Consider the following 12,778-nt stretch of genomic DNA (forward strand, 5'->3'; position numbering starts at 1 on the left):
GTACAGTCAGACCAGTGATCCATCTAGCCCATGTTTCTGTCTTTGATACCCATACTTAAACTACCTGTACAAGAACAACCTGGTTTTTGTTTTTGAATCTTGTAGTTGCTGACTTCTTTTGATGCTCTCTTATACTTTTATTGGAAGAGCCAATCACTACTTGATCTTCTTCCTTAGACCAATATGACTTTATATGTATCTTCAGGGTTTTTCTGCCTTTTCTAGGCTGAAGAGTCTTACTATATTCAGTCATTCTTTTTACAGGTGCATTCTCTACCTGTGGTCATCTTTGTCACCCTTCTTTGAACCTTTTTCTGTACTACTACATCCTATTTTGAATGGTAGAGTACCAGGATTGCATTAAGTATTCCAAGTATAGATTAGGTGGCCACACGATTTTGTACATTGCATAATGATGTTTTTTCTATGTAGTTCTTTTCCTTTACTAATTTTTTCTAGTGTTTTGCTTTTTCTTTCTTGACTTGTGGTTGGAATTGAGCTGATGTTTCTCTGAATTAATATTAAGAAGCGTCAACATCCTTTGAAAGCTTTCTGAAATAATTTTTATAAAAAATGAAGTTGCCATTTGCACAATGAGTACTGTTCACTTTTTATAGAATCAAGTACTTCACAGTAGAGTGTTTGTATTGATAGCTATTTACTCATTAATGATATGAGATGTAAAGGTGGGCAACCCAAGTGAAAATTTATTATTGTTAAGTATTTGCACTAGCATTTTGAAGCATAAATTAGGATCAGAGCTCAGCTAAGGTGAGTGAGATAGAAGTGCAAAGAAGTCCCAGAGAGTTTCTGTATAGTCAGGGAGGATAGGCACAGGCTGTAAGAAGTAGTGTTATGGTATAGACAGGGATCTGAGCCAAAGAGAATTAATCAGTTTGTCAGTGCTGGAACAGATTTGGAACAAAACAGGGAATTTCAGCCTCAGTTTGCTGTCTTTCAGACTGATTCTGTACCATCTACTACTTTACTTTTTTTTGTTGAGGCTAGTCTGGCACTAAAAGTTTTTCAAAAATGTGTTATAAAAAGTCTTCATTAAAGAACTTGAAACTCTCTCATGTGAGTGCACCATCCCATCTGCATATCATCATTCCATCAGCTTGTAATTTTGCCTGTGAAATGTCACACCATGTTCTTCCTCGTAAGCAAAGCTTGTCCTTTCATGTTACTTTCTACTGGCATTTGAGAAAGGACATGAAGTAGCTCCAGGTTTTCTCTGGTAATATGGAGATGACTGTCAGTTTTCTTGTTCTATGTAAAAGCAAATTAACTAACAGGACAGTACCGTAGAGAAAATTGTTAACATAGGCTTTGTTATTCAACACAGTTCAAATTTACTTTTGCATTTTCTACAGTGTTTCTGGAGCTTGGTGAACAAAACTCTAAAGAATACCTTTGAAAGGCCAAGTAGTTCTAAAAGAATGTCTGTTTTTGAAACAATTCAGTGTAAAGATCCATTGAGTTTTAGCTGGTGGATTATTAGTCATCTGGCATCACTCTACCAGTTTGATCGTAATGGAAATCTAGATGAAAAGGTGGGTATGCTTTTTTTCTAAGTACCTAAAAGTTATAATTTATTTAGATTTCTAACTTTGCTGTGTTGTTTTTGTTGACAGAAAACAATTAATATTATAGTACAGGAGTTTTCACACTCCTTAAAAAAAAGGTCCTTTAAGGTTGGTGGTGTTAAGGTGTGCTTTGTACAGGTCAGTAAACATTCCAGGAGCCCCTGATGTATGCATGTTTTATACCTGTTGTATTAAGTAGATTTGTGTATTAAGGAAATTTGAAATATCCCAACTAGATAGTAGCACATATATTTAATGATGTAGCATATGTTTTAAGACTGTCTTCCTGCAGCAAGAATGCTTTACTGGGTTTTAGGAACGGAACACATTAAATTGTACCGTATGAAATATAAACCTCAAACATTGACTGTGTAATTGTTAATGTCAGTTTTTTTTTCTAAAAGTGGTAGCTCTGCTGTGGCTATATTTCAATCCCATTGCATTCCCTTTGCATCACAGCAATGGCATGATGAGGTACATAAGTATTTGTTTATACAGCTTCATTTTCTTGAATACCATTTCATCGGTGTGGTACCAATGCCTGTCTGTCTAATAATGGTTGAATTTGAGCTTTAGTTTAGGAAGTTCTGGCAATAGGTAACAAGGCATTGACGTTTAGAAGATGGCCTTAGATTTTCCTACTGGCTAGAGTAGGTTAGTTCTTAATTAATCAGGTTCTTGTCTGAATCTCATTGTGAGGGACTTGAAGTTACTGTGCATTCTCTAAGGGACCTAGATGAGACCTGCACATGTCATTCCTACACCTGTAAGATGTATGTAGGGCCATACTTGGTACTGATACATCAAGTTACTTCATGGACCTCACTGTGGTTTTCTGCAGTTCTGGGGTCTTGGAAACCCTGACCTTTCTTTCAGTTTCTTACTCTGAAATTCATCCTGTCTAGTTTTAAGTTCCTAGTCATTGATTGGAAAGGAAATAGGCACTTGCTGAGGCAAATCATCCATTTTCAGAGCTATGAAAGCTGCCAATTTTTCTTAAGTGACTATAGAGGGAGCTGACTAGAAGCCAAAGAGATAGCTGAAGACCCAGAAATCTAGGTTTGGGTTTGTGTGGTTTTGGGGTTTTTTTAGTTTGATAATGTTATTGGCACTAGGGAGAACTGGGTCATGCCATCTTCTGTTGTCTGGCCTCTGTTCTTTTATCTTTTGCCTCATTATGGTTGTATTTGGTGATTGTATTTTTGTTTGGGGTTTTTCTTGGCTTGGTGGGTTTTATTGTATTTTTTGGTTTTGTTTTGTGTTTTTTTTTAACCTTTCAGATGGATTGCTTATATTCCCTAAAACTGGAAAGGTCATATCCTTTTTCTGTTAACATCTTTACCATGATCTTTACCATGATTTCCCATCCTGTCTTAGGATGAAATGTTAAAACCTTGAAACTGTTTGTGAACTGCAGATCTGTAAAGAGAGAAGAGTGTGATCACATCAGTTGATCAATTTGTTTTGATAACTTAAAATCCCCTCCCCTTCATCTTTAGATCTTTAAAAGCATTAGTATATAAAGAGAAAAGGAATGAAAAATGCTTAAGTTCTGTGAAGGCTTTTAATCCTAAGTGAAGTTAGACTTTCTAATAAAAGAATTGCTTTCATTGGTTTTTATCTTGCAAATCCCCTGATCTGTTAAAAAAAAAATAGGGAAGGCGTGGTAACTCGGTAACTATATACTTAATTGAAAAACTCATGATCATTTCTGGTGACTGGAGGACTTGATGAATGTGGGATGCTTATGCTGCTTGTGGGTTGACAGATCCTTTAGGATCCCATGGCAGGCTGCTCATTTTCATGTGTTTCAGTCTTTTTGAATAATACCATGGCAAAATGAAGCAACTTCTTACACGTTCATACAGTGTAGAATTGCAGACCACATCTGATTGTGGCACTGAAGGTTGTCTCAAGCTTCCCTTCCTTTTGCCCTCTTACTATGGTAGTGGGAGAGGACCGCAGTCCACAGAGTATTTGAGGGACGTTGGGAAGACAGAATTACTATACTCTCTGCTTATTAGAGGGAATTAGATGGAGAGAAAAGGTTATTTCCAGGTTGAATATAGAAACCAGTGTGAAGCAGACATTTATCCAGGGCTTTTTGTATTTTATGCCCAAATCAGAATGCAGTGATACTCTATACTTCGGCCATTGGATTTTTTTGATGTCTCTCATATATACTATGCATTTAGCATCATGAGAGATTATTTTTTTGCCACAAGCACTATATAATTTAAATAAGCCAAACAGATGTAGAATGGAAAAAAATAATTCCTGTTGTTCTTACTTTAAAGTAGGAATCTGAGACACAGTGACAGAAATTAACTTGCCCAACATTAAATAATATTTTTTCCTTAGGGCCCGTGTGGGAGAAAAGAATTTCCAAGTCTCAATTTGTTTGTTTTTTTTCACGTGAGACCATCCTGTGCATGTTCCTCTTGTTGTTTCCAGTAGTCTCTGTGTTTGAACTGTTAGCTGTGCTTCGCACTTGTCTGAGTGTGGCTGTGAGTTTGTCCAGGGATCCCTGTTCACTTAAGTGCTGTGGGTGCTTACAGAAAACCCATCCATAACAACAGTGTCTTTTCACACACCACAAGAATGTAATCTGTCATAGGTAGTTGATGGTAACCATTCCTTTAGGTTCTCCCCCTAGCCCCGAAGTACAGCATCAAACATTCTTTGACCATTGTAAGACAAAATAGTCTGTGATACAAATTTGTGAAGTCAGTGGAATTACATCAGGGCTCAGTGTAGTCTTGTTTTGTTGTTAAACATCTGATGCGATAGCTTCATGACACATGCTTTCTTTTAATTAACTGTGATCAGAGGTGGGAGGGTGATGTGTCATAATGATGGTTATTCATGTGCTCTGTAGCAAAAATTGCCTCTAAGCCTATGTCATCTGTGGAAGATTTTCAGTTTTTTAATGTGGTCTGCATGGCCTTGAGGTTATTATGAAAGCTTTCAAAATTCTAAATTAGGTTTCAGACTTGCTTCTTTTTATTTTTTCCCCTTTAGCTCATATAACGTAATTTCAAATATGCATTGAGTCAGGTGTATTGAATATATATTTCATACACATGGAACCATTTTTTTAAACTAGCAAATTTTGACCAGGTTTCTTAGTCACTGGGATGTACAGTGCATGTCTCCTTTCCATAACCTTCCACTCGGGTCCCACTTCACTCTTCTGAAAAGCAGGATTTGTACATTTAAAAACCAAATAGGACCTGATGAGAAAATTTGCTACTTCTGAACATTGCAGGGGTCAATTTCAATATACTTTGGGCTAGGGAAATATAGACAGAGTTACTTGGGGCTAAGAATTCTTGCCTTTTAATAGAATAAGCTGAAATGACTATGTGGCAAGATATGCAAACATGGACTTCCAGCTGAGAAGCCTCGTATGGCTCTTCCTGGTAGTCAGCTGTTAGTCCTTGTAAAAGATTCTTCCTGTGAACCCAGAGGGTCTCGGCTTAAGTTTTTGGTTTTAGCAGCACTTGCATGTAAGGTGCACTATGCACTGTAACGTGTCCAGGTTCTGTTGATTTTAGACTCTCTGGGGGTGGAGGGATTGTTGTTGTAAGCCAGCAGGTTTGGAGTAAGAGCTGTAGATTCTACATATTCTCTGACAACAATGGGTTGCAAACAGTTGCAATGACATATTGCCAGGGTAGCAGGGAATGCAGTTAGCATGTAAATTTAGCGGGATATGAATGAAAAAAATCTGTTAAAAGATAGGAAAAATTGAGGCTTCAAAAAAAAAAAGTGCAGCAAGTGATTGTTGTCATTCTTGCCTGAGTTTGGCCTGAACCTGGATGTGCTCTTGTAGTCCAGTTGTACTTGATATTAGAAGTTTGTTCCAGATTACTCCAGGATCTTATAAGGTGATCTGTATACTGCAGACGAGCTGGAACTTTGGCTATAAACAACTTCTGTATAAATCGTGTGTCCTTGGACTATGGGAGTGCTAAAAGCATGTTCCAAGCAGACTGATTCAGACATTCAGAGGTCTCATAGCCATTTAGCATGACTCTGGAATACCTACTCATCTGATAAATCTGGCTTTTGAGCAGTTGATTAGCTTTACTTGGAGTCTGCAGTAGGAACATGTCAATGTGTAGGTCTTCACATAACATTAATAAAATAAGATACAGCAGTCAAAAATCTGACATAAATGCTAGCTAGAACTGTCTGGGAATGCTGATTATGTACTTCCTGGGTTTTACTCATTATTGACATATCCTGTGTTTTTTCCTAGCTATACAGGCCGTTAATATCTGGCCAGCTCCTTACTGAATTGGCCAAAACAAGCCTTAATGTTTGGCCTGGGAAAAATGAGTTAGAAATGTATTTTTGATTTAAAATGAAAAAACAAAGAAAAGGTGAGATTGTACCTTTTCCTTCTTCTTACCCCCTATATCTTCCTTTTACAGAATGTTAAAGAAACAAATTGTAAGACATACTGCAAAAATGCCTTAATATTTTGCTGCTTTACTAAAATTGAAGGTTGGGATTGCAAATGAGTCAAAGCAGTTTAAATGGCATACTCTTTATTTTCAGCTCTTTATTTGTATTGGAGGCCTAATTTTTAGGACAGATAGCAATTACATTCATAAAACAAAAAAGCTGTTTTCAGTGATGACTACAGTATACCGTCATGAAATGCCATATTTCTGGAAATTGCTTGTCTGCTTATTTTCATGTTATTACGTAATGATTCCTGTGAGGAATACAAATGCTATTTCATGCTGATAATCATTGTTTTTCAGAAACAGAAGGAATCCAATTGGAAATTTGTGGAAGAACTCCTTAAAAAATCCATTGATGCTCAAGTAAGTGTGTAAAAGGAAGAAATAATGACCAAGGAAAGTGTCAGGGATGCTTTCAGGAAAAGACAGTGCATGAAACGAAGTCCATCTAAATGTTTTTGGAATTCTAGTGTTTTATCACAAGTAAACGAACATCCTTGATGTAGCTGAACTATGGCAGTATACAGTTCTCTCCTTGTTAGCAGTTACTCTTGCTTTAAAGTGGTTGTGCTTTATGCTAAATTGTCAGATAAAGGAGAAAGATAATTATCCTGGAAGGGTGGGTATATGGCTACTCAGACAAGATGTATTCAGAATAAGAACTGGATGCTTAGAAAATGTAAACCAGATACTGAATTTGAGGATATCAAGTTGAGGAGACATGATGAGGGGGAGATAGTCAGTTACATTGAAAATCCAGCTATATCCTCATCACAGCAGGAAGGTGACTTGCCTTGCTGAGCAATTTGTCTTACAGGCTTGAATCAAACTCTTACTGATAAGGTTCTAGTTTCTGAGCATTCATTTCATACCTTATCATTTTTTCTTTCTGCAGAACTGTTAATGCAGTGCTTCATGGCCCAGAGGTCAGAATTGCTCTCCTTTTAAAATGATTTTAAATATGCTGTTCATCATGTTTTTAAATATGTTACGTTGCAGCTCTATAATTTTTTTCTCAAGTTGCATGGTACAAATTGCAAATGCTGTATTAGCAACACCTATAAAAATTTTTGTAATTTGTGTATGCTTAAGACAAGAATAAACATTTTTTTTATTTGGTCTTGGATCAAATAAAAAAAAAGTCCTGCAAAGTTCTGTTGTTGAAAGCAGAAGAGGAATCAGTTCTTTTTTTATTATTATTGCTGCCTTGCTCACGCAGTAGCCAACAGCTGTGGTTGAAGCTGGAGTATGGAACAATGATTGTTACAACTACAGCTTTTACAAAAAGATACTGTAGTTGATAGGGTAGTTGAAACAACAGGGTATTAAAAAGTTGAAACATCATGCTATACATAAACTAACATTTGCTTATATAGTTTTTCAGCTTAAAAGGTCAGCTCCTTGAATTAATTCAGAATGTATAACTGAATACACACACTGTGCATGTACATTAAAACTACAGTGATGACATCACTTATTGAGTACTTACTATTTTGTGAAACAAAGAGATTTAGATAAGAAGCATAAAAACTGTAGCTTATTAGCCACCTTCTTATGTTGCATCTTCTGTATGTCAGCAACCTTAGAAACAGTAAGAGGACACTTGTGGTTAACATTTTTCTTCAAAATATTGGTCTTTTCTTGTGACTGTTTATTGTTTTGAAGAAAGATTACTCTGAATATACATGAAATACACAGCTTTTTGATGCTTCTGTTAACCAAGTGTTGAGTTGTAGACAGTTTAGAAAGGCAGCTAGATGGCCAGGTTCAGAAGATTTGAATGAGTCAATTATGATGCCGTAACATGAGGCACGTTACCTGTTTTAATTTCCAAAGGTCACCACTGTTGAAATTGAAATAAACCCTCATTTGCCAAGGGTATGTTTGCAACTATTTCCAACTGTCTAAAACCAATCTAGTTTATTTCCTTTTTATTTTTAATTTGTTCATTATTTTTTCTTGCATTATGGATTTACCTGCTAGTAGGAAATGCTCCTTGGAGAGCTTATGTGCATGCATGAGTGGATATAGGTACTTCTATTAGGAAATGCATCCCACTTCTATCCCTGCCCACTGGCCATCTTGACAGTGTCGAGGAAGGAGATTCTTTTAGCAGTAGATATGTCCATCTCCTCTGTTGATCTGTCAACTTCATGTGGCCACTTTTACCTTTTATCTTACCCTTTTGTATCTGAGTGAATATTTTTGAGACCAGAAAATGTAGGAATGAGAAGCACAACCAGATATACAGAAGTCAACAATGAAATGGAACATGGAGAAGCAGGAAAAAGCAAAAGGGAAAATAGTGCTCTTTGAATAACAGGCTGGTATTAATATTCTGCCCACTAACACTTGGCTTGAGTTTGTTAGTAAATCCTATCTGAGCCATCCTTTTCAGCGTATACTTTCAGTTATCTGTAGTAGGGATGCACAGTAATAGCTGTGCAAAATAAATTGGAAGAAATGATAGAGCTGAATCACTCATTTGCAAGAGAGAGAGCAAGAATTGGTGGTTAAAGCTCCATTTTAAAGTATATGGTAGCTTAAAAACTAATCACGTGTAGTACATAGTATGTCCATCAGCCTCATAATCCACTTGTGCTTGTTGCTCCCTAACTTCAAAAGCTTGTAGACTATACATGTTTAGAAGGAGAATGGTAATATACAAAGGATTGGGCGGGGGAGAATGAGATGAGTCAAGTATGCACAGTTTTGTATGTTCAAAAACATCTGAAAAAGATGCAGATCATACATTTATAAGGTAAATTGATAGTCTCTCTCCTACCAGTAACTGTTAACTTTTCTTCATGTGAGCTTCAATTTCTATGTTGTGAAAAGATGATTAAATAGGCACTGTGCAGACACTGATTTTGAGGGTAGGGGAGGATCATGAAAGCAGAGAAAAGAATGGTCACCTTTGATGAATCAGCAGAAGCTGGAGTTAACTTGAACATCCTTAGGATGGCTAAGTATTGGGATGCAAAAATGACTAACCAGTGTTAAACTTGCAGCATTTTGGTGGTTTCAGTAAAACTGTTGAGTTTAGTGATCCTCAGCACACAGAGGGCAGCCCTTGTGGGGGGCGGAGAGCCTGATCCACCTTCATCTAGCGTATGCCTAATTTTGGGGGTGATAAAGACTTCTGAGGAAGGTGTCCCATGTCCAAGTGAAAGTGGCAGAGGGGTGCTGCAGTGCCCGGTCTCCAGGTAGGAACTCCTCCTTTATAAGGTTACAGTCAGCCTGCTTCTGAGCAAGGAATAAATGTGAACATGCTGTCAGGTTAGGGAGCCAATGGAGATAGGAATCAAAAATACTCTTATTTGTGAGCTGTAAATAAAGACAGGAGGGCATGTGTAGAGTGCTGCTTCCTTGGATATATCCTTTCAGCTTCAGTTGACAGACTGGTAAGTTTCTCAGCCAGAACTGCTCTCTTTTTTTTATAATTCTTGATGGATAGAGTTGAAGACAATTGCTTGTGTGAAAGATATCCCATCTGTGTCACAAAAAAGGGCATTTTGGGGGAAACTAGTTACATGAGGTATCCCCACTTCTGTTGTAATTTGGGATTTCTGTTACTGGGTTAATGACAAAAGTAGAGCTGGTTTACAATTCTAGTTGTATTGCAAAATGAAAATTGTTGTGCTAGGAATAAAATATTTGTATATTAGGCAACACCAAACTGACTAAATTTATGGGTTGTCAGTGTAAGATGTGTTTGTGTTTACAAAGTTTTATTGTAAGTGAGCATCAAAAGCATTTTTGTTTATAAGAACTGATAGCAGTCTGTCTTATTAGCTCCTTCTCTCATTTTAGAAAATAAATGTTTCATGTTGTTTAATGACTGCCACAATTTTATACTTTCACTATATTTTTTGTTTAATTCTACTCTAAAAGAGATACAGAAGTATTGTTGGAGTTCAAGGAAACCAATTTTGTTACTGCAGTAGGAGGTCATAAGAGAAAAATGTTGTGCTTAGATAGTACTATAATTTTGATAGTATCTGGTGTTCCTCCCTTCTGCGATAAATTAAAAGCTGACTACCTCAAGAGTTCTGATAGTATTTCCAGCAGTGCAAGAGACCATTGCAGAGCAATGAGAGAATCCATTAATCCCAGGGTATTTGAAGTCTGGAGAACTCTTTCATATTAAATTTGAGATAAAGCCTTCAGTACTATCTCGGTTTCGGAAACTGTTCTAAAACTATTGTTGGACAGATACTGGTTGAAATTTGAAGCTGCTCACAGTACCGTGTTTATTGGTGAATTAATTTAACTGGAGCATTGTTTTTGAATTAGGCCCTTAAGCATGCTTTGGGTTTGGCTTTCTTTTTTTTTACATCTTTCATAACTGCATAGATCTCTCTAGACAAATAGATATATTCAGCTGCAGTTTTTTGTTTTGTATCAACACTCTTGCTCATATTCATAAAAAATAGTAGTTGTTGAAAATGGCTGCGGTTCTGTCCCTTGTGTTGTTTTTTTTTATAAGTTTGTTATTTTGGGAAGACTACTGATTTAATAGTTATGTCATATATAAAACCAATATTTGAGGAGCACCTTTCATTTATAGGCATTTTTATTGTGTTTGAACTATTGTTCTGTACATTTTTTAATGAGTCTCTCTTGAAGAGTTTCTATTTCAGTGGGTTTTGCATGTTGTTATACATAATGTCTTGAATATATAATTTTCTAGGACGACTGAAAATGCCTTTTTAATTTTCAAGTTGTTCTAGAAATGCACCACTTTAGAAGCCATATGCTGTACATTAACTGTTCATGAGAAGAGAAAGCAGACATGATTAGAAGTTATTGTAGATGATTGGTATAATTGTTTACAATTTTCTGATAAAGTGTAGCAAATAATGTTTTCCACATGAATGTAGAGCCAGGTAAAGATAAGTTAATGAGTTATGCAACTCCTTTGTGTAGTACTGAAAATAGGAAAAAATAATCAACTCTAAAGCATAATAAGCCGTCCGAAGCAGCGTTGTGGGTAAGAGCAGTAGTCCTGTTCTTGCAGTAACAGCAGCAACAAACAAACTAACCCCCAAACAAACAAAACAAACCCAATAAAACCTAATGCTATCTTTTCCCATCAGCTGGTATCAGTGATTATTTTTTCTTTCTTTTTTTTTTTTTTAATTTAAGCATTTTCTGAGCTGGTTGAGCTTGGGACATAATTCAGAACCTAGCACTGTAATTGGAACTGGAAGGGATAATATTTATCTTCCCAGTATTTATCTGAGGCGTAGTTTCCTTTTTTTTTTCCTCTTCCTGGGGCTATGATTTTGCGTCATAAAACTCACCCTGTATCTTCTTTATTTTTCTTACCCTTATTATTCCTTTTTAGCTTATTTTGTGCTGTTAGAAATTCCAGGCCTGTATAATGTTTAAATGTATTTGAAAGCTAGGTCAGGGGTTTCTCTTGTCACAGAACAAGTTCACTAGTATCCCAGAGATGTTAGACTTACATGTATAAAAGTCTTTCTTTAAGACAACTACACACAAGCTGGTCCACTAAACCACTTTTATAGTCAGTGGAGACAACAAAGCCCTTCCAGGGTCTATCATTCTATACTTCTCATCCTAAAGTAGGTGTCTAAAATAGACTGGATTAAACACATTGATTTCAGTCTGCGCATGGAGCTCCTAATATCCTAGCTCTGACGCAAGTCCAGTTTTGCTGACATCAAATGTTGGATGAGGGGAATGCCACTCTCAGTATCCCACAATTACAACCTGGATGCATCACTGTGTTCACATTTTTGGCATTTCCTATTTTTGTTCCTATGAGGCGCCTTCTTTTTGTGTGCAAAATTTGGAACTGGTGAATATGAAAATTGTGTGGGACATTTTTTGTCTTTTATTATTATTATTACTCCACTGTTCAGAGACCTATTTGCCCTTGATTTAGAGTTGTCTGGGAAGTTAGCAGTATAGCCATGCTGCAGAAGTTTGAGAAGGAGCATGATCAGAAAGAAAAAAATCTTCCTGTTTGGAATATTAGAAAGATGAGGTCTCAGAAAGTTGCACCTTCCCTCTGTCTCGGTGGTGAATGAGCTTTCCTTTGAACCTGCATGACGGGAGGGCTGAGGTGTGCAGCTGACTCATGCAGTCAGTATACCTGCTGTCCCGTTTACTGTTTTGTGAGGTTCTGTACCAAGCAGTCACGGTTCAAGTTAGGCTCACGGTACTGAGTTGGCAGTTTTCTTAAGGTGAGCGCCTGAAATGGCGCATGATGAACTATAATATTGGCTGGGTTGCAGAATGCAGTTGTCAGCTTTTATCTTCTAGTTCATTGCTCATTTTAGCAGATGCATTTACCCAACATTATATCATTAAAAAAAATTATATTAGGAAATTATTCTTAATATTCTGGTAGTATTGAGTTTATGTGTAAACAAGGTGATGCTCCCCTCCTACAATAAACTACTTATTCCCTTTTCAAGACTGGTGTGTTAGAGGAACATTTACGAATGCATCTTCAGTGCTGTTTGACTTTGTGTAGTTTCTGGGACTTGAACCTATCTATTGTCACCATACTGTGGGATTATTACAGCAAGAATCTGGTAAGTAGATGAATATATAAAAATGTAGAATTACTTGTGGACGGTCCTTGAATTTTAGCAATTAATTCTGATTCTTCTCTAGCCAGGCTTCATTGCTAAAATTTTGTAAAACTGACTAGTCAATGGCAGTATCCCTAAATTAGCTGTA

The 12,778-nt window shown here is 36.7% G+C and overlaps 1 protein-coding gene across 2 annotated transcripts in view; it reads left to right on the top strand.

Moving 5' to 3' along the window:
• MMS22L (MMS22 like, DNA repair protein) overlaps positions 1 to 12,778 on the top strand; it is a 98,746-nt gene that overhangs the window by 17,698 nt on the left and 68,270 nt on the right. For both annotated transcript variants that reach the window (XM_080389043.1, XM_080389042.1), the window contains exons 10-12: positions 1,374 to 1,553; positions 6,362 to 6,424; positions 12,511 to 12,630. In XM_080389043.1, coding sequence (XP_080245169.1) covers positions 1,374 to 1,553; positions 6,362 to 6,424; positions 12,511 to 12,630 — 363 coding nt within the window. The remainder of the gene's footprint in view (positions 1 to 1,373; positions 1,554 to 6,361; positions 6,425 to 12,510; positions 12,631 to 12,778) is intronic.

This window comes from Falco punctatus (assembly GCF_963210335.1).
Source record: "Falco punctatus genome assembly, chromosome: 5".
In the NCBI taxonomy this organism is placed as follows: Eukaryota; Metazoa; Chordata; class Aves; order Falconiformes; family Falconidae; genus Falco; species Falco punctatus.